The sequence below is a fragment of the Hemiscyllium ocellatum genome, chromosome 8, assembly GCF_020745735.1.
Source record: "Hemiscyllium ocellatum isolate sHemOce1 chromosome 8, sHemOce1.pat.X.cur, whole genome shotgun sequence".
Classification (NCBI taxonomy): Eukaryota; Metazoa; Chordata; class Chondrichthyes; order Orectolobiformes; family Hemiscylliidae; genus Hemiscyllium; species Hemiscyllium ocellatum.
Genome location: NC_083408.1, coordinates 73,567,344 through 73,592,763, shown reverse-complemented (window position 1 = coordinate 73,592,763; position 25,420 = coordinate 73,567,344). Strand labels below are relative to the sequence as shown.

General features: G+C 39.6%; 2 protein-coding genes across 11 annotated transcripts in view; one reads left to right on the top strand and one right to left on the bottom strand.

Moving 5' to 3' along the window:
• The window catches only part of LOC132818315 (RAC-alpha serine/threonine-protein kinase), a 152,141-nt gene extending 144,119 nt beyond the window's left edge, over positions 1-8,022 (bottom strand). For both annotated transcript variants that reach the window (XM_060829202.1, XM_060829203.1), the window contains exon 1: positions 8,008-8,022. The gene's annotated coding sequence lies outside the window, so the exon portion shown is untranslated. The remainder of the gene's footprint in view (positions 1-8,007) is intronic.
• zbtb42 (zinc finger and BTB domain containing 42) lies at positions 380-24,423 on the top strand. 9 transcript variants are annotated; one of them, XM_060829212.1, is made up of 2 exons: positions 380-397; positions 20,980-24,423. In XM_060829212.1, exon 2 carries the CDS (start codon positions 20,997-20,999, stop codon positions 22,416-22,418), a length of 1,422 nt encoding a protein of 473 aa, XP_060685195.1. In that variant the 5' UTR covers positions 380-397; positions 20,980-20,996; the 3' UTR covers positions 22,419-24,423. The 9 variants fall into 9 exon arrangements, with proteins under 9 accessions (XP_060685195.1, XP_060685188.1, XP_060685196.1 ...); XM_060829205.1 differs by lacking the exon at positions 380-397 and adding an exon at positions 19,413-19,708; XM_060829213.1 differs by lacking the exon at positions 380-397 and adding an exon at positions 19,715-19,890.
• Positions 24,424-25,420: the final 997 nt, after the last annotated feature.

The window sequence follows — 25,420 nt, the reverse complement described above, 5'->3', positions numbered from 1 at the left end:
TTGTCCCAGATCATTCCTCAACTCCAAAATCCCAGACTTTTAAGTTGGCCAACAAGCTTTTTAAAAATTAGTAGCCTGTATTTGATGTCACATTGACATTGTGTATGTTCTTGGTGATACATGATACAAAGGCATTCTGTTGCAGCTGGCCATGTGATGTGGAATGCCATCAGCTCCTTTGTGTTTACGTAATTGAAGGCATACCTGCCTCCATCAGTCCTGTTCTCCTCCCTTTATTATGTGCCACCTTGACCTGCACGATAGAGGGAAGAATGTCAATGAGTGTGTTTTAATGTGTTTGGCTGATTGCTTGTCATAGTTCCAAATACCTGGAGTATTTGGAGGCTGCAGGAGTTGAGTATGCGCCTTGTATCATTGGAGATTGTGTGAGAGGAAGGTAGAATGTCTGAAAGTTATCCTTCAGTTCTGACTGCTCAAAATTGTTAATGGTTTAATGATGTGGGGTGTGGTGCATTAAGCAGCATGAGAGGTTGACTGTGTAATGGGTAGGGGATATCATGCTTTCATTCACCTTGACCATCCATGTGAGGCTATAGAGCTTTTTCCAGCACTACTGTCATTGTCTCAGGGTTAGATGCCTCACATTGATCCCCAAAACCATTTTCTCCCATTCCCACCAGAGGGTGATGATCATTCCCTTAAGCAAACATGTTGACCTCTATTGCTAAGTGGCCTATCCATGAACCTGATAGCTCATGTTTTGCCTTGTTGCTCCATTTCTATTATTTATTCTTTAGCCAATTGCTATATTGGTAGTTAGCAGCAGATTCATTCAGTGTTAGAAAACCTTCCCCTTAAAGAACAGCAGCCTGTATTCAAGAACTGGAAATTAGTTGCAGCACATGCAACCAGCCAGGAGTACAGGTTGTGTTCAGCTGTGCATTACAATCAGGCAAATGAGAGGGAAATGTGATGTTTTGTGATGCTTGCTTAAACTGAGCATGGAAGGATCAGATCTCATGGCACCCAGTCTTCAAACTGGGGGCAGAATTTTCTTTTGCCCTTATTTTGTTTTAAATTAATTTGCATAACAACATTTTTTTACATGTTTATTGCCAAATTGACTTGCATAATTTAGATTAGCAGATATCATAAAATCTAGAATATGTTTACATTATAGTTAGCATCTGTACTGCAAAGTAATGTTATTTTTAGTGTGTGGTTTGTTCGTCACAAACATGTAATTATTCCAGAACAGACATGACTGCTTGCCTATTGAATGTCTTTGAAAATTTTTGCCTTACGCACAGTTAAGTGTGGGACCAGCAGAGTAAATTCAATTGCATAAAATAAAAACATTGAGAGTAAGTTAATGACCCCTGGATGATTCATAATGAACATGCCTATTGTGTTGATTCCCAAAGATTCATATGAGCTAACTACTGCTAAGCAACAGTCATTGCATAAGCTTATACTGGAGAAGTGTAAAGTAATGCACTATTAGTTGGCTTTTTTTTCACTATACCCTTTAAAATAAAAAATGAATAATGCATTCACCTTGAAAATGTATTCAAATAGGAATATGTTTTGAAGTACCAGAAAATGAACTAGAATAAATGGATGACTCTCCTTCAAGAACAGCTTGTAACCCAATATCTAACATATGCAATGACAGATTCATTGCCATTCTCAGCAATCTACTAAATCACACAGCCTAACTTTTTTTTTGTAAAAATTAAATGTTATTTAACGTGAGGAAGCATTGACTATGCCTTGAAATAAGTTGTTTCAATGTTTGACATTTAAACTATTCACAAATATATTCATGATTTATATGAGAGGGCTAAATGAAATCCCTCCAAGTTTGCAGACCACATAAAGCTGAGTGAATGGGCAAACTGTGAAGAAGATGCCGTTATGCCTCAGTTGATTTGGGCAAATTGAGTGAGAGGAAAATTGCAAGGCAGAGATTATCCACTCGAGCAGATTATTATCTGAATGGTGATGGATTGGTGAAAGGAGATAGAGCAATGATTAGGGGATGTCCTTGTGCATGAGTTACTGAAAGTAAGCATGCAGGTACAGCAGTTAATGAAGATGGCTAATGGTCTGTTGGCCTTCATAGGGTGAAGATTCAAGTACAGCAATAGAAATGACTTGTTGTGTTTGTACAGGGGCTTGGTGAGACAATACCTGGAGTATTGTGTGCAGGTTAATCTCCTTATCAGAGCAAATTCATACCTCTGGCTATGGAGGGAACGCAACCAAGATTTACCAGACTGATTCCTGGGAATGGGAGAACTGTCATATGTAAGATACCTCTCAAGAGGCCAGTATCCCATCACCAAGTGACCCTTTATTTACACATGGAGAGTCCTTAATTCTGAACTAGCTCTCTCAGAGCCAACTCTCAGTGTGAACAGGATGTCTGTCAGCCAGAACTCTCTGAGTGGAACAGACTAAAAGCCCCAAAGCACCTGGCTGACCTCATTACACTCTCAACATTATGAAGAGGCACTAGTTCAGTTAGGAATTTACTCATTTGGCATTTAGAAGACTGAGGGGATATCTCAAATAAACCTATAATGTTCTAACAGGATTAGAGAAGGTAAACACAGGAAGAATGTTCCTGCTGTCTAAGGAGTCCAGAGGTAGGGGGTCACAGTCTAAGGATACAAGGAGGCCATTTCTAATTGAGATGAGGAATAATATCTTCACCCTGAGAGTGGCGAGCTTGTGAAATTCTATCTTACAGATAACGGTTGAGTCTAAAACATTGAATGCTTTCAAGAATGAGTTAGATATAGTTTTTAGCAGTAAAGGGATCAAAGGTTATGGGGAGAAAGTGGGACCAGGATACCAAGTTGGATGATCAGCCATGATCATATTGAGTGTCAAAGCAGGCCTGAAGGGCTGAATGGCCTACTGTTGCTCCTATTTTGTACCCTGCATATGCAAAATCTTTGAGTTAACACATCCAAAGAATAGGGAGATTTCTATGATCCTTGTGAAGACTGATCACTTTGAAAAACTAAATTCAAACTTCTGACTGATAGCTGAAACAATGGTATGACAAGATTTCAAAGCTTTTACTGTATCAAATGGACAAAATGTACTATGAATTAAACACAATATTTAGTAGGCAATTTATACTTAAATTGCAGAACATGAATTCTCCCTTTTACTTCTTAAACCAACTAAATTCTCCATGTCACAGGTATACTTTACATTGTTCTTTATGCATTCATTTGATTTTCCTGGACCAAGTCCGAAGTGAGCTCCTGTGGGCTTACTTCCACTACTTTTCTTTTCCAGCAAAACATAGAAATGTCTTTCATTGTGAAGGTTTCTCTTGGCAATGTTGCCTCTTGCACAGGCTAGGCAGATCATTCAGAATCATCTCAAAATCACACAAATTTGTTCCTGTAGGTTGAATGCGAGCTCCCAGCCACATTCTTGCCCAGTGAACTATAGAGATGTTAAGCTTTTAGCTGCTCCCTCTCTACCAGATCCAGTGCTGACTGCCTGTGTCTGTGCACATTATGTGGCATCTTTCTTTTCCTCTTAAAGCCATTCTTCATGAATCACATGGACCTTGTTTCCAGGCAGAAATATTGATCCTTGAGACGGCAACTCCCTTTTATCTTGAAAGTAACAACTGAATTAAAAGCGTAACTATTCATAGTCCAACAGTCTCAACATGTTCTGGGACATTAGTGACTATGCATTTAACCATTTTAAACACAAATACAGGTGCCATTTCCTCCAAGTGTGAAAATCTTATACACTTTATCCTACCCAAAGCATATGGGTCTTCCATTAATCTCTGTTCGCCCCTCATCCAGGCCTGTTAGCAGACAGACTTCATAACAGCTCATATAACCCATTAGTTTTATCCTAAATACAGTACCAATGTCATAAACATTACAATTTTATAAATCTCATAATTGCAACATATTAAATTACAAATAGCCTGTAAAAATCTTGTTTTACTTTTATATTTCAATCCAGATCATATAGCATCTATTATTTTGTTTGTTCTGGGATACCAGCTTTCCATAGGAGCCTAGGGTTCAAGCTAGCATCTTCTGTATCTGTTCTAATTGCTTGAATCACTTGTTTCTGACTTCTTTTCAAAAATAAGCCCTCAGTGTATTCATTACAGCATAGTATGTCATTAAGTTTCTAATCATGTTTGAGGACCAATATTATAGATATTTTCTAAACAATCTGTGGATAGATGTTATGATACATTTCTGGAGCAGGTAGGACTTGAATCCAGGCCTCCTGGCTCAGAGACAGGGACACAATCACTGTGCTACAACAATCTTTCATAGATCAACACTATAACATATTAAATTCAGATGACTCTTATAAAACATCAATTGAGTTGTTGACCAATATGAATTGAGGAAATATCCATCTGATTTTGAAATGAAGCAGTGAATGTGAAATAACAAGCATATTCTAGTCTTACAATGTTTTCTGACCAAACAATTGAACTTTGAGTACTATCAGATTTACTTATCACAACTAGTCAATTTTCTGCACTCTTCTATCACTGTAGCTGTGCCATCTCAGCACAGGCTAGGAATTTAATTTATGACTTTTCTTGTCATTGCGGTTAGCTGTTGATTAACTAATTCCATTAAATTAGAAAGCCTCTTCACTATATGCATTGAACATTGCTTCATCCTGTTTAACAGAGTCAGTTGTAAGAGAGGTTTTAGAACAATAGGGACAGGTGGGCCAGACTCCCATCACCAAGTCACTCTTTATTTACATGTACATTGGACTTGACACCGGTCTGGCTTCCTCAGAACCAGCTCTCAGAGTGAACAGAATCTCTGACGCTCCTGTTTATAACTGTCAGCCAGGGCTCCCTGATTGGACCAGATTAATAGCTCCAATCAGGGAGCTGGTATTCTATGAGATCCACCTGGCTGACCTCATTCCCCCACCCCATCCCAATCCTGTCCTTTCTCCTGCAGCCTCTCCTACGGGTATGGTTTTCTCTGACTCAGCCTTGGATGAAATTCACCGGATCATAACTTGCCTATTATGCCAGGAGCACCTCAGATGAAATTCATCCATTTCTTCATCCGGTAGAGGTGTCAAGGCTGCAACATCCACCATGTTCACCTCAGACTCCAAGGTTTCTTCAATGTTAGACGGAGGGGGAGAAACCAACAGACTTTCCGGCTATTCTGAGGGGTCGGGTATGTTTTGCTCCTACCCCATTTGTAAGTTTGCAGCTTTCATGTGGTCCACATGCTTGTTCAGGACCGCTTCATCTACCGGAATGTACACCATGGGACCTGACCTTGCATTGACTGTGCCTGTTACCCATGCCTGTAAGACAAATGGCACTATGTGGGCTTTGCAAAATTGTCAATTTCCTTCCTGGTTAATGCACAAGGTGGTCTTGGCTCCTTTGATAGTCCCTAAACCTTCCTGGAAAACTTTTGGGTATTTATTTAAGACTTCACTCAGGTAGCCATTTTCTAATCGACAAATGGCGAGCCAATCTAGGTGAATCTTTCTCAACCAATTTCACCCTATCAAACTTAGGCTTGAGCCTTCTATTACAGTCAGTGGTAACTGAACTGGCTGCTTCTCATAAAAGACGAGAACAGAAATTGTACCATTAATCTGTAAAGATTACGCAGCACAGGTTCTCAGTCTAGCCAAGCTCTTACACAAACTTAAGGGTTGGAGTCCAGAGTGAATTTTGTTAAAGACTGGTCCTGAAATTACTGATACTGGAATTAATCTCCCTTAAATGGGTAACCATTTAACCAGAGAATTATGTTGATTAGTTCTAATTTTGATGTTGATAAGCAATTTAACTCTTCCAAGCCAGATGTAGGTGGACTTTCCAGGATATACACTCTCCTTGATACCAGACTATGAGTTCTTTTACTTGATTTAGTCTAGTGGAATTCCTTTGCTGTCTCGGGTCCGCATACTAACAGCAACTACAATGCCAGATCCTGAAGAATATTTTAACCATTTGGCCAAGGCTTGGCTTTGTTTTAGGTATTTGCTGTGGGCTGACCTAGAATCCCCTTTGTTCAGGCTATGCAATTGCCTTCACTCAAACGGTGTTCCCCAAGTGGACATGAGGGTGTCCACTTCCATCAGCATACCCTGTAACTCATATGCTCCATTTGCCACTTTTCGTAATGACAAAGCCAGTTGTAGTTCTTGTTTGAAGTCCGATTCAACTTCAGCTAGTAGGAGCTTTTGTATGGTTACATCATTAATCCCACTCTCGTTACCACTAAAATAACTCCACAGAGGCTGGTATCCAGTCACCAAGTCATCCTTTATTTACGTGTGCACTTGTCACTGGTCTGGCTTCCTCAGAGCCACCTCTGACACTGTGTCAGCCAGAGCTCTCTGACTGAACCACATTAACAGCCCCAATCAGGGAACATGAGATATGTTATGAGGCCCACCTAGTTGACCTCATTACAATCACGTATGAGCAATTGCACTTTATGTCAACACTCATAGTGATGTTGTTTTCTTTTCAATGGCAACTGGATAGGGTAGCAGAAGATAAGTTATGATTTGTTGCATTTCTTTTGTACTGGGCTAGAGTGTCAGCATATAAGGAAGTATAACCTGGTGTGGGTTTCAACACCAACAGCCTCTTCACCTCCAAGTGTGAATGTTATCAGTTGAGCTATATGAGTAGGGTTGTATCTGCTCTCTTGATGGGAGGTCAGTATTATCCTTCCTTTTCAGAATCCTGAATATATAACAAGTTTGCATGACTTTACAGTGACTGAAACTGGGGCCTCTTTTCAATTCGTAGTATCTAATGGAATGAGGAAGAAAATGTATTTTCAACTTCTAACAAATTGTTATTCACTGCTGTGAAAAACACAAAAAGGGAACTTTGTGAATTGATCAACCACTTACTTCTAATTCTGAGAAAGCTAACTATATTTAATTCCTCTTGCTGTTAAACAGTCATTGTGTCAACTTCCTCAGCTTTGTGCATTTACTGCTAAATATTTAAAATATTAAATGCATTTTGTAGATACCTTTTGGTCATGATACAATCATGAAAATATACATTTGTTTTAGGCAATTATTTTATTCCAATTCAGGCTGTATTCTGACTACTGATGTAGTGAGTATTAACACAAATGTATATATAATAGACCTCATTTAGAATCATTTAAAAAATACAGTTGTTGCCATTCTTCCTGTTTCATTGGATCTGGCACCATAACTTGACCCTTGCAATGAACTATATATGTATATGAATGGGCTAAGGCAGCAGGGAAATATATATAAGCATGAAATATATCTACTAATACCATTCTTGATCCACCAGTTAAGAGCCATATCAATTCATCCGCGAATTACATTCCACCAGTTCTCTCTACCTATCATCCTTCATGATGATGACTAAATAAACATCCTTCTGTTCAAAGAAGGAATAAAATATACTGCCATTGTGCTATCACAGGCAAACATCAGTTAAAATAAATTCCACTTTCATTTTACAAGTATAGATGTAACAGAATGAAAGCATAGTAGAATTGTACAAATTTTTATGGACTGTAGACTTGTAAGACCTGTGTACATACTCGGACATATCCAAGTAACATAGGTCTGATGATCGAATCTGTCATGAACTTATCAAATATGTTTAATGTGAGAGAAATAACATAGAATTAATTTAACATCCTCTTCATTGGACCAAACATTTCTTGTGTAAAAGCTTTAATTCAATAATGCAGTTCAAGTCTTATTTTAGCAATCACAGTTTGTGTACTGACAACTTCACATTTTATAAAATGTCTGCCACAATGCCAACCATGCCTTCTGATCTCCTGGATAAAATGTTTTATTATTTTACTTCTCACCTTCCCCACAAAGGCATCATTTATTATATTAGAAGAACTGGTCATCGTAGCTCAGTAGGTCCCAGACCATGATGATCCATGCACAGCTGCACATATTAACTAAAATAAAGACAACTCTTGTCCGATTGGTTCTGGATAACCCACTAGCAAACACACTCACCGACATGTTACCTCCACCACCATCATCACCACCACCCTCCTCCACACACATAGACACTTCCCTAATGAAGTGACTCAGCATTACTTCCTGACTGCAGAATGATAAACAGATAAGATAGGCAGAACATGACATACCCGGAACTGTGCTTTGTATCTGTGTAAGAGATCAACACTGTGTAGTGAACAAAATTTGTTTGGTGTTGTGTTTATATTACCAAATGAAAAGCTACCAATTCCATGGAAAATCTGCTGAATTCATCCTGAAGACTATTAGAAATCCTCACATTACTATATGTTGTGTCGACATAGTCCTAACATGTACATATTTGTGTAGGTTCTAGCACATTTCAGGAGAGCAAAAGCTTTGGCAATACATATTTGTTTCCCTTTTCAAATACAAGAGTGATAGCGTAATAGCTATCGGATAATTAGTTTCAAATAGTTTGCAATAATGTTTAGCTATTGTACCAGAGTCAGGGATGTCTCGGATCGAATCTACAGGATTCTTAAGGGGGAGTGAGAGAAACCAGAAGTTGTGGTAAAAATCAGTACCAATGACATATGTAGGAAAAGGGATAAGGACCTGAACAGTGAATATAAGGAGCTATGTTGGCAGGAAGGCAGGACGAGCAGAGTAGTAATCTCAGGATTGCTACTGGTGCCACGAGATACTGAGGCTAGGAATTGAACTGAATTGCATTGAATTGAATTTATTGTCACGTGTACCGAGACACAGTGAAAAGCTTTGTCTTGTGAGCAATACAAGCAGATCACATGGTTAAGTAGCATAGATAGTAAATAATAGATAAACAGTGGCAAAAACAAAATTATGGGTGAATGTTAAGAGTTTGTGAGTCCATTTGATATTCTAACAGTAGAGTAGAAACTGTTGCAAAATCGGCTGGTGCGTGTGTTCAGGCTTCTGTATCTTCTCCCCGAGGGTAGAGGATGTAGAAAAACATTGCCAGGGTGAGATGAATCTTTAAGTGTGCTGGCGGCCTTTCCTTGACAGTGGGCCTGGTTGATGGATTCTATAGATAGGAGGTTGGCCTTTGTGATTGTCCGGGCCGAGTTCACCACTCTCTGTAATTGTCTCCAATTTTGAATGGTACAGTTGCCATACCAGGTAGTGGTACATCTAGACAGAATACTCTCGATGGCGCACCTATAAAGGTTGGCAAGGGTATTCGCCATCATGCCAAATTTCCTCAGCTGTCTGAGGAAGAAGAGACATTGTTGGGCCTTTGTAACCAGTACATCCACATGAAGTGTCCAAAAAAGCTTGTTGTGGATGACCACTCCCAGGAATTTGACACTCTCCACTCATTTCACCTGTAAATGTTAATGTGTAGGGGGGGGCATGAGTAACATCCCACCAAAAGTCAATAATGAGTTCCATGGTTTTGCTGGCATTAAGAGCTAGGTTGTTCTCAGTGTACCATTTTTCCAAGTCTATGGTCTGTTTCATTGCCATCTGAGATTCAACCGACAATGGTGGTGTCATCAGTGAACCTGTAAATGGCATTAGTCTGGCATTTGGTGATGCAGTCATGGGTATACAGTGAGTACAGTAAGGGTCTGAGTATGTACCCCTGGGGTCTCCAGTGTTGAGGAACAGAGAACAAGTGCAGATAAACACATGGCTGCAGGGCTGGTGTAGAAGGGAGTGCTTCAGATATATGGATCATTGGGATACCTCCTGTACAAGAAAGACGGCTTGCACCTGAACTGAATGGGCACCAATATCCTTGATGGGAGGTTTGCTAAAGCTCTTCTGGAGGGTTTAAACTAGATTGGTAATGGAGTGGCAAGTGGAACTATGGATCAGATGATGGAGTAGGTAGTGAACGGCCAGATACAGCATGCAGACAGTCTGTGAGGAGGGATAGATAGCTGATAGGGCAAAGGTGCAGTCAGTGTGATGTGTCTATTTTAATGCAAGAAGTAACAGGAATAAGGGTGACGAACTTAGAGCTTGGTGCAGTACTTGGAACAATGATATTCTGGCCAATACGGAGATTTAGATATTACAGGGACAGGAATGGTTGTTGGATATTCCAGGGTTTAGATGTTTCAAAAGGAATAGAGGGGGAGTTAAAAGAGGTGGAGGAATGGCATTGCTAATCAGGGAGAGTATCACAGCTGCAGAAAGGGAGGTCATCAAAGAGGGTTTGTCTACAAAGTCAGTATGAGTGGAAGTCAGAAACAGGAAAAGAGCAGCCACATTATTGAGAGTTTTCTACAGACCCCCCAATAGCAACAGAGACACAGAGGAGCAGATTGGGGGCAGATTTTGGAAAGGTGCAAAAGAAACAGGGTTGTTATCAGGGGTGACTTTAACTTCCCTAATATTGATTGAAATCTCTTTATTTCAAATAGTTTGGGTGGAGCAGTTTTTGTCAGGTGCATCCAGGAAGGGTTTCTGACTCAATATGTAGGTAGGCCAACTAGAGGGGAAGCCCTATTGGATTTAGTGCTTTTCAATGAACTGCGCCAGGCGTTCGATCTCTTGGTGGGAGAGCATTTTGGTGATAATGATCACAACTTCTTGACTTTACTCTACTCATGGAGAGGGATAGGAGCAGATGGTATGGAAAAATATTTAATTGGGTGAGGGGGAATTACAATGCTATTAGACAGGAACTGGGGTGCCTAAATTGGGAACAGATCTTCTCAGGGAAATGCATGACAGAAATGAGGAGGCTGTTTAGGGAGCACTTGCTGATGGTGCTGAACAGGTTTGTCTCACTGAAGCAAGGAAGGGATGGTAGGTTGAAAGAATCTTGGGTGACAAAGGATATGGAACATCTAGTCAAGAGGGAGAAGGAAGCTTACTTAAGGTTGGGGAGGCAAGGATCAGGCAGCGCTCTAGTGGATTACAGGGTAGCCAAGAAGGAATTGAAGAATGAACTTAGGAGAGCTAGAAGGGGGCTTGAAAAAGCTTTAGCAGGTAGGATTAAGGAAAACCCTAAGGCATTTTACACTTCTATGAGGGACAAGAGGATGGCTAGTATGAGGGTAGGGCCGATCAGGGATAGCGGAGGGAACTTGTGCCTGGATTTGGAGGAGATAAGGGAGGTCTTTAATGAATACTTTACTTCAGTATTCACTACTGAGAGGGACTTTGACATTTGTGCGGACAGCATGAAACAGACTGATCTGCATGAACAGGTTGACGTGAAGAAGGAAGATGTGCTGAAAACTTTGAAAAACATAAGGGTAGATAGGTTCCCCTGGGCCAGATAGGACATACTCAAGGTTATTACAGAAAGTGAGGGAAGAGATTGCTGCACTTTGGCAATGATTTTTGCATGCTCACTGTCCACTGGAATAGTGCCAAATGATTGGCAGGCAGCAAACCATTGTTCAAGAAAGGGAATAGGGATAATCCTGAGAACTACAGACCAATCAGTCTTACGATTGTGTTAGGCAAATTATTGGAGAGAATTTGAGAGACAGGATTTATGATTATTTGGAAAACCGGAGCTTAATTAGAGATAGTTAGCATGGTTTTGTGAGTGGCAGGTCACACCTCACAAACCTTATTGAATCCTTTGAGTATGTGGCAAAACACATTGATGACTATAGAGCAGTTGATACGGTGCACATGGATTTCAGAAAGGCGTTTGATAAGGTTCCCCACAGTAGACTCATTCAGAAAGAAAGGGGGCATGGGATACAGGGAAATTTGTATGTCTGGATACAGAATTAGCTGGTCCTTAGAAGACAGAGGGTGTTGGTAGGTGGAAAGCATTCAGCCTGGAGCTTGGTGACCAGCAATGTTCCGCAGGGATCAGTTCTGGGACTTCTGCTCACTGTGATTTTGACTTGGATCAGAAAGTGGAAGGAACGGTAGTAAGTCTGCCAATGACATGAAGGTTGGTGAAGTGGTGGATAGTGTGGAGGGCTGTTGTAGTTTGCAATGGAACGTTGACAGGATGCAGAGCTAGGCTGATAAGTGGCAGATAGAGTTCAACCTGGAAAAATGTGAAGTGATTCATTTCGGAAGATCAAATTTTAATGCAGAATACAGGGTTAAAGGCAGGATTCTTGACAGTATGGAGGAACAGAGGGATCTTGGGGTCCATGTCCACTGATCTCTCAAAGTTGTCACCCAAGTTGATAGAGTTGTTAAAAAGGCGTATGGTGTGTTGGCTTTCATTAGCAGGGGGATTGAGTTTAAGAGCTGTGCTCTATAGAGCCCTGGTTCAGCCACACTTGGAATATTGTGTTCAGTTCTGGTCACCTCACTGTAGGAAGAATGTGGAAGCTTTAAAAAGGTTGCAGAGGAGATTTACCAGGATAATGCTGAGACTAGAGGGCATGTCTTATTAAGTAAGGTTGAGGAAGCTACAGTTTTTTTTCATTGCAGCACAAAAGAATGAGAGGTGACTTGATAGAGGTGTACAAGATGATGAGAGGCATAGATAGAGTAGATAGCCAAAGATGTTTTCCCAGGGCAGAAATGGCTATCATGAGGGGGCATAATTTTAAGATGATTGGAGGAAGGTTTAGGGGAGATGTCAGGGGTAGGTTCTTTACACAGAGAGTGATGGTTGCATGGAATGCACTGCCAGCAGTGGAAGTAGAGTCAGATATATTAGGGACATTTAAGTGACTCTTGGATAGGCACATGGAAGATAGTACAATGAAGGGTTAGTCTGATCTTAGCGTAGGATAAAAAAATCAGCACAACATCGAGGGCCGAAGGGCCTGTACTGTGCTGTACTGTTCTATGTTCTTTGTTCCAAAACTGCCCAGAGCCCAGTCCATTGACAATCATCTGCTAGAAGCCATCTCAATGACGTGTTTGATAGAAATTGATGTTCAAGGTGATGTAGTCAGTCAGATATGCTGACTTTTGCCACTGAACAGGAACAGTAACGTCATGCCACTCAACTTCCATTGCATGCAGGTTTTCTCTTGATATTGCTGTACATCTGTTGCCTACCACGTCTGTTTTTCTCATCTCCCATTGCTCCTTCCTGCCCTTTCCAGTTCTGCAACACTCCTTTCCATTCCATCCTACCAGCCACTCCCTCCACCTTGCTTTGCCAATACTACTTGCTTGTCTGTGTTTTTTTTTCAGAAATCCCAGTCATCTTCATTGACATTGTTCAAGGGTATGCCAAAAAAAGTGTAGCTTTTGATGTTATCATAGTTCTGCTACAGTTCAAACGTAACCACACTTCATCATAGTAAGACAGCAACTGACTTGAGAATCTATCTTGGACTCCCAGCAATTTCACACCTAAATTATGACCCTTAGCAACATCACAATACATGACATTAGGCTCCAGATATAAACCCCAGTTTACCTTGTTACCAGCTCTCCCAAACTGCCTGTGTTTTAAGACTGCTTCTCCAACATTAGTTTTCATTTTGACTTACTTCCTCCAATTGAAAAATAGGAAGATTGAAACCATTGCCTTTGGCCCTAATTCAATACCCCTTTCTTACCTCGGTTTCAGGCTGAACCAATTGTTTACAATCAGGGCCTCCTATTTTATTCAGAGTTCAGCCTCCAATCACACATCATCTTCATCACCAAAAATGCTGCATTCCACATCCGTAAAATTGCCCTTCTCTGCCTCACCTTGGCATATTTGCTGCTGAAATTCTTGTCCATTATATGTTTGTTCCAGGCTGAAGTATTCAAATGCTCCCTTGGCCAGCCTCTGAGTTTCCACTGTCTATAAATTTGTGCCAGTTCAAATCTTGGTTGCCTTCACAGTCATCAGTCCTGAGTTCTGCTCACTTATTAACTCTGTGCTCACTGAGCTTAATTGTTTTCCAGTGCACTATTGTCTCAAATTATAATACTCATCCTCATTATCTATTCCTCCATGGCCTTATTTCTCCCCATCTGTAATCTCCTCTTGTTCTAAAAGACTGAGGTTTTGTGTTGATCCATCTTTGGTCTCTTTTGCATGCCCCATTGTTTTTGCCCTTACCATTGTTTTCAGATTTCAATACCCTGACCTCTGGAATTCCATCCCAGAACCTCTAATTTTTTTCATGCCTTTCTCTTCCTTGAAAGCTGTTCTTGAATCCTACCTCTTTGTCCAAGAATTCAATGAAACCCTCTATATGTCCATTTTTGACACAGCATTAGTACTTGCCTGATTTTACTCCTGTGAAAGAGTTTGGAGTTATTTACAGATTCATTATAGAAGGAAATCATTTGGCCTATAAAATCTACTTTTCATTAAATATATAATATAAATGTAAGTATATATATGTAAGTAGGGCTCTTGTAATGCAGTAATAGAGTCCCTACCTCTCTGCCATGAGGCCGAGGTTCATGTCTCACCTGCCCTAGAGGACACACCTCTGAACAGGTTGATAACAAAATATCTACAAATGTTTAGTTGCTGGTGTAACTGGAGTTTCACCTTCCCACCTTGACTGCAGTCTGTGCCACGGTTGACTACATATTGATCCTCTGACTCCTTTCTCCTACCATCCAAATGGTTAGGAGTACTCTTTCCTAGTTTAATTCTTATCTCTTCAGTCATAGGAAGACAATGACCTGAAAAGGGTTTCTCATCCTGCCTTAATGATGTATATTTGGTAATAAAAGCAACTAAGAAGCAAAGATGGAGATCTGAAATGAAAACAGAAAGTCGTGAAAAAACTCAGCAGGTCTGACAGCATCTGTGGATTCAATGAATTTTGATTTCAATAACTGTTCTTTGGAACACTGAAGCGATTTTATTGTAAACCAAGACTGCTGTAAAAACTGGATCTCATCAGCAATAGTAGCCTTTTGAGAGAGAGATGGCTGCCAAGGTATAGGAAATGAGTCTCTCCAGAGTCTCATCTTCAACATATTGGAGATAGAATACTTGGCTAACCAGGTGTATGTTGATATGAGTTTTGTTTTGGCAACATTCAAGAACTGAGTAAGTTTCTTATCTTCAGAATTAAAGAAATTTCATGTGATATGCAAATCTGGTGTAAAGTGGACAATAACTGTAGCTCATGCATTGTCAGTTCAATTCTGGCACAGAGGATACTAAGATTAAACAACTTCCCACCTAGGCCCTATTTAGGCCCTGATCTTCGATGAGGCGAATTATCATGAAGATTGTATTTGATTTTGTCCTTCACTCAAGACAGATGCAAAACTCAGCATATCTTTAAGTGCACCAAATCTCTTTGATTCTTCATCCCTATATTCATTGACCAATTGTCTCCCTGTCTGGCAACACCTCAATTTTAAAATTCTCATCCTAATTTTAAAATTCCTCCTTACTCTTGCCCATCCCTATTTCCACCTCGTTTTCTCGATGGTATACTGTACTCCATGCGTGCTCTGAGATACTTTGCCAAAGTAGCCTCCTCCACCTCAACAATCCTCTAGATATCTGCACTCTTGTAATTCTCTGATTTTAGAACACCCAGAATTGATTGCCACTCGTTCACCTGCCAAGGCCCTGAGCTTTGGAATTCCCTCCCTAAAGCTTATGCCTTATTTTTCTCTTTTAATATCTATCTCTTTTAAACATTCTTTTCATCATCTACTTCAGTTTTTATTTATGTGGATCTATCAAATTATATTCTGTGAAATGTCTTGGAATAGTTCATTATATTACAGGTCCTTTAATTTGAAGATGGGAACTAAATTCTATGATAAAACCTTTTCATCATCAAAGAATTCTGTCACAGTAGCTAGAACTCCCTATTTCTTTTTGTGCTTAGTTATAATGTGCCATAGATTGGTACAATGCCCACTGATATTCTACTCCTACAATTAGCAGTAAGAAAAATATAACTTGACTATATGTCTTATTTTGCTTATTTTTCACACAGAATTTTTCAACATCTGGAAACTTATGCCCTAGTTCCAAACCAAAACACAACCATCATCAAAGAAACTCCTGCAGAGTATTTTAACAATAGGTCAAGAATCTAATGCATAAGCTTTGTTTTGTTAAAAATGTCATATGCTTGTTGTCATGTAAATTTAATGTTTAGCTACATATGTTCATTTGATGTGTTGAAAAACAGCTTGTAAAAATATATACAACTAACAGCTGGAGATATTTACTGACTTAGTGATACTTACTGGTTGACATTCTAAAACAAGTATGATTTCTTAGTTTTCTCAATAGGTAAATGTCAGCAAATCAAAATATGTGCTTCAGATATGTAGATATTAAAGCCTTTTTTTGTTTGCCTTTTGCAAAAACTATGATGTTCCAAAAATATGATCTAACAATTTGGAAGTGTTATACATCTAAGAGCATACATTAAATATGACAGATATATGAGAAATACAGTGAGATACAATATATTAACTCTGCTTTCTCCCCACACATGTTGTCAGACCTGCTGAGTTTCTGTTTTTGATGCAAATCTCCAACATCTGCAGTTCTTTAGTATATTATACCAATCTAGTAAACCTCATCTAAACAGTCCACAAAGTGGCAACTAAATTATATTTACTTCTCAGCTGTAATTATTTTCAAAAAGTGTCACTCTTAATATCAATATTCAAAATCCATTTGAAGTTTAACCTTATTTTCTTCACACACTTTCCACCTCCTTTTCTCGATGGCATACTGCACTCCATGCATGCTCTGAGATACTTTGCTCTGAGATACTTTGCCAAAGTAGTTATCTGCAGTGACAAGTAATAAACAATCTGACTGATTCAGTCATGCACTCTCAGAACAGATAATGATCAGGTAAAAGAATATTGATACATTTTCTCCACCCTTGCCATAAGACTACTGTCCTTACTGACAGCACCTAACTCACTATAGTCCTGTGTACATGATTCTGTGACATACTGCATAATCAAATAATGAGGAGTGCAACTGAATTTGGATCTAGTAAAACGTTATACATGAACCAAAATGAAACCTTAAATGATTATGTGTTTCAAAGTGTCATAGGAAGCCAGATATAAAACAACTTCTTTCTATTTTTGAATCATAATATATCTATGATAAATAATCTGTAAAAAATTCATTGCTATAGGGCTTTACTTTTAGATTTAATTTTCCTTACATCATTTCTAGCCCCCTCCCCTGAGTCACTTATTACATCTTCGCCAAGATGACAAGAAGGCAATCTGTTCTCAAGCACTCTGCCAATGCCATTCTGTAACTAGCTGCTATGAGTTTGCCAAAAGTGGCTCAGGGTGTCTTTTCCTTTAATTTTCACTCTCTCTCTAGATGGCTCTTCCAAGTAAATGGCTGAATTTGAGAACTTTCTACATAAAAAAATCACAAGCATGAATTTGTGCCCTTACTGAGTGGCAAGGCCATAATATAATGATTCATCACACCACAACATTTCTGAATCTATAGGCCAAGATGCATACCACAAGGACTTGCAGTATCAGTTTAATAGAACTTTACATTACTATACTTTATATTTCATCTTTCCTTTATGATTTGATATATCTGTTTGTTCATATTGATGTCTGATTTGTTTATATTCTTACACCTGACTATGTGAGCCTTCCAGTTGCAAACCCGTAGCTGAATTACAATACCTGGTTGAAGGCTGTATTTCTGCCCAGAAGAGAACAAGGCACATGTAAGTTTACAAATATGAGCAGCACTTCTCTTTTGGCACTTAAACACTGAATGCTTCAAGTAGGTGTAAAAAGCAGATAGTCAAGGAGGTCAAAGGGTACATTCTACTTAAGGTTTGACATTGCAGTGAAGTTACAATCTAGTGGGTCTCAAACCACAATGAAGTGAGGCAGGGCAGAATTGTGACAGACAGATTGGACTGTAACATAAATAGTACTATTGGTCAGCATGCCCTTTCCTTCGTTTCATCCTTGCACCATTTCCCAGAGGCATTATGGAGGTGTGACAAGACTACTGAATTGCAAGTGATGGGTAGCCAATTGCTTGTTCAGGCCTATTAAGGCCTGTTGTTGGAGGCTGACTGGGATCTTCCACTCCATAGGTGGTGAGGATCTGTACAGATGCCATCAGGCAGGCTATGGTGATCAATACTGTGATGGACCTTGGAAATCCCAGTAGCCTGCCTGGCTTCAGCATCAGTGACAACCCTCTCATCAGCAACTAGTCTGCAAATTTTTTTGCTTTTAAACTTAAAGGGTTGGAGAGGAGAATGTTTCCATCTTGAAGCACCATCTCCCTCACTTGCCCACCATAGATCCAGCTGCTGCTGCTTTCATGCTGGAAGGCCTCCTTTTTGGTTCTCCAGGTTTGAGACTGCACCAACAGTTGTCTTGGTTTGGACACCAAGCACACCCTCTGACCATTAACTGAAAAATCACAGATGACCAACTATTCCTCACACAGTGTAAGTTTATGACCTCCATTTGAACCTTAGGCCAAGATCCTGAAGCCCAAGAAGAAAATCCTTCATATTGTAGAACAATTGTAATGGCAGTATTGCTTTGAAATTTGAATAAATTCACAACACTAACATTTTCTTTGTATTGGACACCTATTGAAGAATATAAGAGCATAAGAAATGGGAGCAGACATAGATGATCTGGCAGCTCAACATGCTGCAAAACTCAATAAATTCGTTATTGATATTCTATCTCAATTCCAAGTTGTTGCCCTGTCTCCTAATCCCTTGACTTCTTTGCTTAAATTGGTTGATGATTGAGGTTGAACAGACTATTTAAGTAAGAATGTTATAATAGTCTTTTGTTCCCAAACCTATTAAGGGTCATTTAGTAAAGTATTACTGTCATGGCACCTGAGTGTCATAATGTACCATGGAGTGAAAAGGTATCAGTTTTGATTTGAGTCGGATCTTAAACTTGATGCTTTCATCTTCACTTTTGGGGTGCAGTGTCTAGGTGAACATGAGATTTCTTTTACACCTTGCAAGATTCTACAAATAGCATTTATATGGATTGAGTTGGGCAAGAATAAATATTGGACAGGAACCGGGGAGAACACTTTGTTTTCCTTTATAGTTCCATGGACCTTTGAGCAATAAACACATTCCCTTAGTTAGGAAGAATGACATGGCAGTAATGGGAGAGGAGCAGTGGAAAACTGTAACTGCCAAGAAAAGTGGGATGTAACCATTAAAAGCAATCATTGATCATTGTCCCCTTCTGTTTATGCAGTCAATTCCTGATTGGCAAGAACTAGGGAAAGAGAAAAGACCTGTATTGATATTTTGTTGGAAATTCCCTAAAGTGTTTTACAGCATTCCTTTTGAGGTACAGTGACTGTTGCTATGTTAGTAAACACAAGAGTTATTTTACACATCACAAACAGCATTTGTTTTGGATAGATTTGGTTGATGGCAAATATTGACCAGGGAACTGGAAGAACTTCCTAATTTTTCTTCGAACAGTGGCACGCATCCTTTACTGGGTGGCGGGGCAACAGTTAGAAAGGATGGTACGGGGGAGGGGAATAAAAATCGAAGAGAGGCATATCCACTTCACGGGACGCAACCTAATCCGCTGTGATATCTAGCTTTTCTTTATTGTTTTGCTTTCAGTACAGATTCCAGCATCTAGGGTACTTTGTTTCCCCAATCTTAAACTGGCGTGCAGCTCTATCGGGGTGCAAGTGCTAAAATCGAATGGAACTGGGTTAAGAGTACAACTTATGTACCCAGATGCTCGGGTGACTGCGGAGTGCAGGTAGAGCGGAGTGAGTGAAGACGTGCAGAGGGTAGTCGGTGGAGGGAGACACATGAATCCAGTGCCTTGACCTAAGAGCGCTGCTCAATAGGTAAGTATCGCGAGAGCGGGCTCCCAGACGAGTCCTGCACTCACCAACAGTTGGCTGCGCGGCCACTAACATCTGGGCCGCCGCAGATGAAGGGACCACACAGCGGGGGGAACTGCGCAGAGACTGGCCTCATGAGCGCTCGTCCCCCCGGAGCCGACCGCCGCGACGCTCGCTCTGCCCAGGTAGGTGCAGCACACCTGGGAGGGAGGGCAGCACGCGCTCCCGGGACCAGGGCCACGCGCAGACACAGGGACACACACACACAGAGCCAGGCTCCTCCTGCCCAGCCCAGCTCCGCTCCGCTCCCCAAGTTCTCATCGTGCACCGGCAGGCTTCTGCTTCGGAGTTATGCAAGTGCGCGTTGGTGTTGTTTTCCCTTCCTCTTCCCCTTTTCTCTCACTGGCTTATCACTACCGCCCCCCTAGGCCGAAGTATCAGGAGTTCCACTCGCACTTGGTAATTTTTCCAGGATGTGTTTTAACTTGAGAAAGTTGTGTGCGCCCCGTTTGCAAAACAACAACAACAGCAACAGCAAAAGCTGGAGCCAGGAGAAGGATGTAAAATTGGAACAACAGTGAACTCTCTTTCCTATCCCTCCCCCTCCGGTCGTTGGCTGCGAACTCGAGTTAAAGGAACATATGGCATTAAAGGAGCACAGCTGGAGGTAGCATTTCCATTGCCAGTGATGTCAGAGCAGCTGACTCTCCAGCTTGTTCCTGGAGTTAGTAAACCCAGTTCTCTCTCTCTCTCTCTCTGTGCTTCGAGGCCACTTTACCACAGGGTCCATTTCGGATTTCCAACCGATTTTACTCGGGTGGGTTTCAGCAAGGGGGGAGGTGGTGGGGTGGGGGGAAGCTTTCAGGCTATTGACGCTTTTTGGGGAGGAGTGAACCAAAAGGGGGCGTGAGAATTTAGTTTTATTCAATTTGCCTGTGGTCAAGGTATTAACAGTAAACAGTTGTTTGCTCGCCATACGAGTGATCACTGACTGAACGCTCTTTTGTCATGTTGAAGTGCCAAAGTTTGGTGATTACTCGGGAAACTAATTGCTTTAAATGATCGTTACTTAATTTCCCTAATTGATAACATTTTTCTGACAGCTGTCGTGTTACAGATGCCATCTGCACGAACACTAGGTGCTCGTTATAAATCCGCGCAAGCGTTATGTTTATTACTGTCTCTCAATTTTAGAGTCTTAAAGCATTAATGGCGCAGTTTTTAATTGAATGCGTTTCTTAGGTTGTAATTTCTGTTTCATTTTCGTGCTTTAGCAGGTTATGAAGGAAGAATGGAGTTTCCAGACCATAGCCGGCAGTTGCTGCAGTGTCTGAGTCAGCAGCGTCACCAGGGCTTTCTCTGTGATTGTACTGTTCTAGTTGGAGACGTTCAGTTTCGAGCCCATCGCGCAGTGCTTGCTTCATGCAGCATGTACTTCCATCTATTCTACAGGGACCAGCTGGACAAAAGAGACATTGTGCATCTGAACAGTGACATTGTCACAGCTCCTGCCTTTGGCCTGCTTCTTGAATTCATGTATGAGGGAAAACTTCAGTTTAATAGTCTACCAGTGGAAGATGTGTTAGCTGCAGCCAGCTACCTTCACATGTACAACATTGTGAAAGTTTGTAAAGGAAGATTGAAAGATAAAGAACAATGCATAGATGACAGAATGAATGGTAATGCACTTGGATCTGTGAAAGAAGAGAGTTCTTCAGAAAGTGATGAGCCAGTGACACACAATTGTGGCATACGGATCAAGAAAAGTTGTACTGTTGCAGATGATAAACCCACAAGCAGTGAAAAAGTTAATGGACATTGTGGAGGCTTTTCTGACCTTGTAGGTATCAATCCAGTATCTACAGAACCAGAATTATGCAAGGCAGCAGCTGGAAAAACAAAGTCCAGTGTCAGTAGTTCCACAGAACCTTTGTCTCAGACAGCTATTGACCATATCAAGGCCCCAGCTGATGTGGACTGTGCTCTAGATCTGTCTTTCAAGCCTGTGTCTGGAAGAGATTTATTTTACTCCTCCTATGTTTCTGGACAGCTGGCCTCCAACAGCCAGCAGCAGGGCACCGGACCACTTATTGGAGATCGACAAGATTTGCTGTCAGACCAAGAAGACAGTGAAGAAATGGATCCAGCAAGTCAGAGTGGGAATTCTGCCAGTAGCATGCTGACAGGATTTGGTCCTGTGTTTGCTGGGAATGGTGTGGCACGTGCTGTAGGAGGAGAGCATGAAAAGGACGGGAGTGAGGATGATATGCCATCATCAGATATTTCAGGCAAAAAGGTGGCAATGTCGGCAGGACATATTTTTATCTGTCCTCTCTGCAGCAAAGGCTTCCCAAGCCCACATATCCTTCAGCTTCACCTGAGCACTCACTTCAGGGAAAAAGATGGCCCTCGAGCTAAAATGCCTACTGATGGCTCCATGCCCACCTGCTCACAGTGTGGGAAAACCTTTTCCTGCATGTACACACTAAAACGTCATGAACGAACTCACTCCGGTGAAAAGCCTTATACCTGCGGTCAATGTGGAAAGAGCTTTCAGTACTCTCATAATCTCAGCCGTCACACAGTTGTGCACACCAGGGAGAAACCACATGCCTGCAAATGGTGTGAAAGACGATTTACTCAGTCGGGTGACCTGTATAGGCACATACGCAAGTTCCACTGTGGTCTTGTAAAGAATATTGCTATTAGATAACATTTAGCATTAAATCTGAATATCTTCAAGTTAACGTTCATATCTGGAAACCTTGCATGGTTTAGGCTACAATTGTAAAGAAACAAATTCCACTGCATGGCTTTCTTGCATAAAATGTAAGAAAAGAAATCTGCTTTCAATATTTTTTAAATCTGTTAAAGTTGCAGTATTTCATAGGAAACAACCTCAAAAATTTGAACTATTTTCTTTTCTTTTCCTTTCATGAAGATCCAATTGTAATCACTAGAGGGATGTCCCATTTCTCTTTTCTCAAAAAGATTCAATGATCTCAGTTCCTAAAGTTTGATTTTACTGTGTTCATCCTCTTCCTCACCAAGCTTTTGACGTTGCATAAATGTGACACCTCCAGGTATTATAATTGAATGAGAGTGATAGTTCCTGTTAAACCATTTAGTGAGTCATCAAATGTAGTAACCATTATTTAAAAATCAATAAGCAACCAATTACTTGAACTGTCCTGCATTTTCCAGTTTAAGAATTTGCTAGCACAATAATGTTAATGCTAGCAAATGTTAAATTGTTTGGTCTGTTAATATCTAAGCAAACACTCTAACTCCTTCAGAAATACAATTTTTGCTGTACATAGATATACTTGATGGTATGACATTTCACTTAGCAACATGACCCAATACCATTCTGAATGAGAGGTAAATTAACTGTTTTGAAGTGCAGTACTGTAACTTTAACCTGTGAATGTTGGGTATGTGGTCTTAACTTCTGGAGAAATTCAGTTATGAAGTGTTGTATTTTGTTGTTTGCTGTGATTGGAATATAGCACTAAGAACAACTACTAAATGTTTCTTTCTCCTGATGAAACTTGATACTGTATTTATAGCATTTTGATGGTTTGGGATGCAGTGAATTTTCTGTTGTTTAAAGGCTGAGTTTAGCTAATTAAAGTTTGAACTATTTCAAGCTTTAATTTTCTTAAAATATAAAAGTTTATCTTGATGCCACAAATGGGCAATTCTATGAAAAATTGAGTTCTATGTTGAAAGATTCAAAAAATAACAAACTACTACTGATTTTTCTTTTGAGTTTTCTTATTTAACTGCATAAATTTGTGTTCTTCAAAGAATTATGGTGTTTATTATTGTTAATGGGAATTTTTTCAGTAATGAGTTCCCTGATCTTTATTGGGTATTACTGATCCATACTGGAACAAAAAATGGTTTAGAAGAATTAAAATGTGAAATTCAATTTCTTTTGAAAACTTTTAAGATAAAAAACCACTTGTTAATGTATATTTTAAAAGTTGTATTGCACACTTGGAAAATATTTATGTTGCACTCTGGGTTTTCTTTGGGGTTTTGATAAATTCAATTTACCATAACTGCTTAATAAGCAGCTTCAAGGAAAATTTTAAAAACTGGAGACTAGTCATCTAACATAAAATATAAAACAGGTCAGGTCTGTAAAGAAAAAGAAGCTTTGTATAATCAAACAAAAACATTTTATTTATAGCTTTTTGTGGTCTTTACGAAGTTGCTGTGTATAATTCCTATCCTTGAAATTTATTAATGGAGAGTTTTATAGTAAGAATGTAGCAGAGCCCTTAGAATGAAGTCTAATTTTTTTTACAAAACTTTTATTGCATTTTTATAATAAAATGTTTCCTGGTCTGAATTTTAACAATAGTGTTCTGTATGGTCAATAGAAGACAATCGGAAAGTGAAGGGTGTTTTTTTTTATTAAACCTGTAGCGCTTAATCAGCAAGATCTCTTTTAATTTTCTTTGCCCCTGTTTTTGTGTTGTAAAACTGTGACAATCGTGACTAGACTCTTAGTTTTAGCAAAATTTTTAAAAATTAAGTATATTGAGATTCCTAATTTTGTGTATGTATTTTTTTGCTCATGGCAAAGTCTAAATGCCTGTATATTTTGTGAAGACGTGCCTTTTATATATTACCTCATTCAATGGATTGAATAACTAGTGCACGATTGCAACTTGTTCAGAAAAATTGAACAACTCCTATTAAAAGAACTGACATTTATTTGTGTGTTTTTTTTCTTAATTATAGAAAATAAGCTAATTATTTTGAATGTAGGATGTTACAAATGAATAGTTGAAGTTCTCAAATCCCCATTGTGATTTTACACTTTTAGATTTGTTTTATTCAATGTCTTGATGGATAATTAATCCTTAAAATTGAAGTCTCAGGGTTATGACTTTTATTGATTGTTTCTCAATCTTTTGGCTTGTCTTTTTAATTGCTGTAGAATAAACCTAGGCTATTTCACTAGTATAAGCCTTTTCATTTGCATGTGTGCGACATCTGTAATAGTTAAACGTGCTTCCATGCTTGCAAGTTCCATGGCAGTGCTCCTCCACTTAATGTAATAATACCATGCTAATAGGATACCTATTGTTTGTAATCCTTTCAAAGTCCATTTGGTAGTTAATTTGTTACATTCACATTTAGAAAAACTATTTACAAAATTGCTTTTGGAGCTGCACAAAAATTATTTTGGATTGCTGTCTAATAGTCATTCTTCCAGTAAACCTAGTTTTTCCAGTTTTTGTAGTCATTTTGTTAGGGGTCTCTTCGGGGGTTCTACAAGCAATACTCACTGTACATATTATCATCAAATTTAATACAATTTATTTGCATGCGTATATGCTGAATTGCTTGCTTGTTAATCCCTTGTTACTGTACCTGGTATATTGGAGGATGGTAATGACCTTTATTAACAAAAATATTCTGTGAGTTGTGTAATGGCTAGAACCATTTATTAATGGTCATTTCTTGTCTTCACAAATGGCACAAATAATCTTTTCTGTATTGAATTTACTAGATGTGATGCAAAACAAATTCATGCAGACTTTTTTCTATCAAATAACTAATTTGATTGGATATTGGAATAAAATGTTGCAGTGGAGTTTGCAACTTCTGATCTCATTAGCATCTTTAATGAGAAGCAAGTTGATAGAGGTTATCGTGGATTATTGTGCAACAAATGGATGCAAGGACCATTGTGTT

Coding starts and splice junctions, on each gene's coding strand:
- zbtb42 (XM_060829212.1), top strand. CDS start 20,997: ATGGAGTTTCCAGACCATAGCCGGCAGTTGCTGCAGTGTCTGAGTCAG.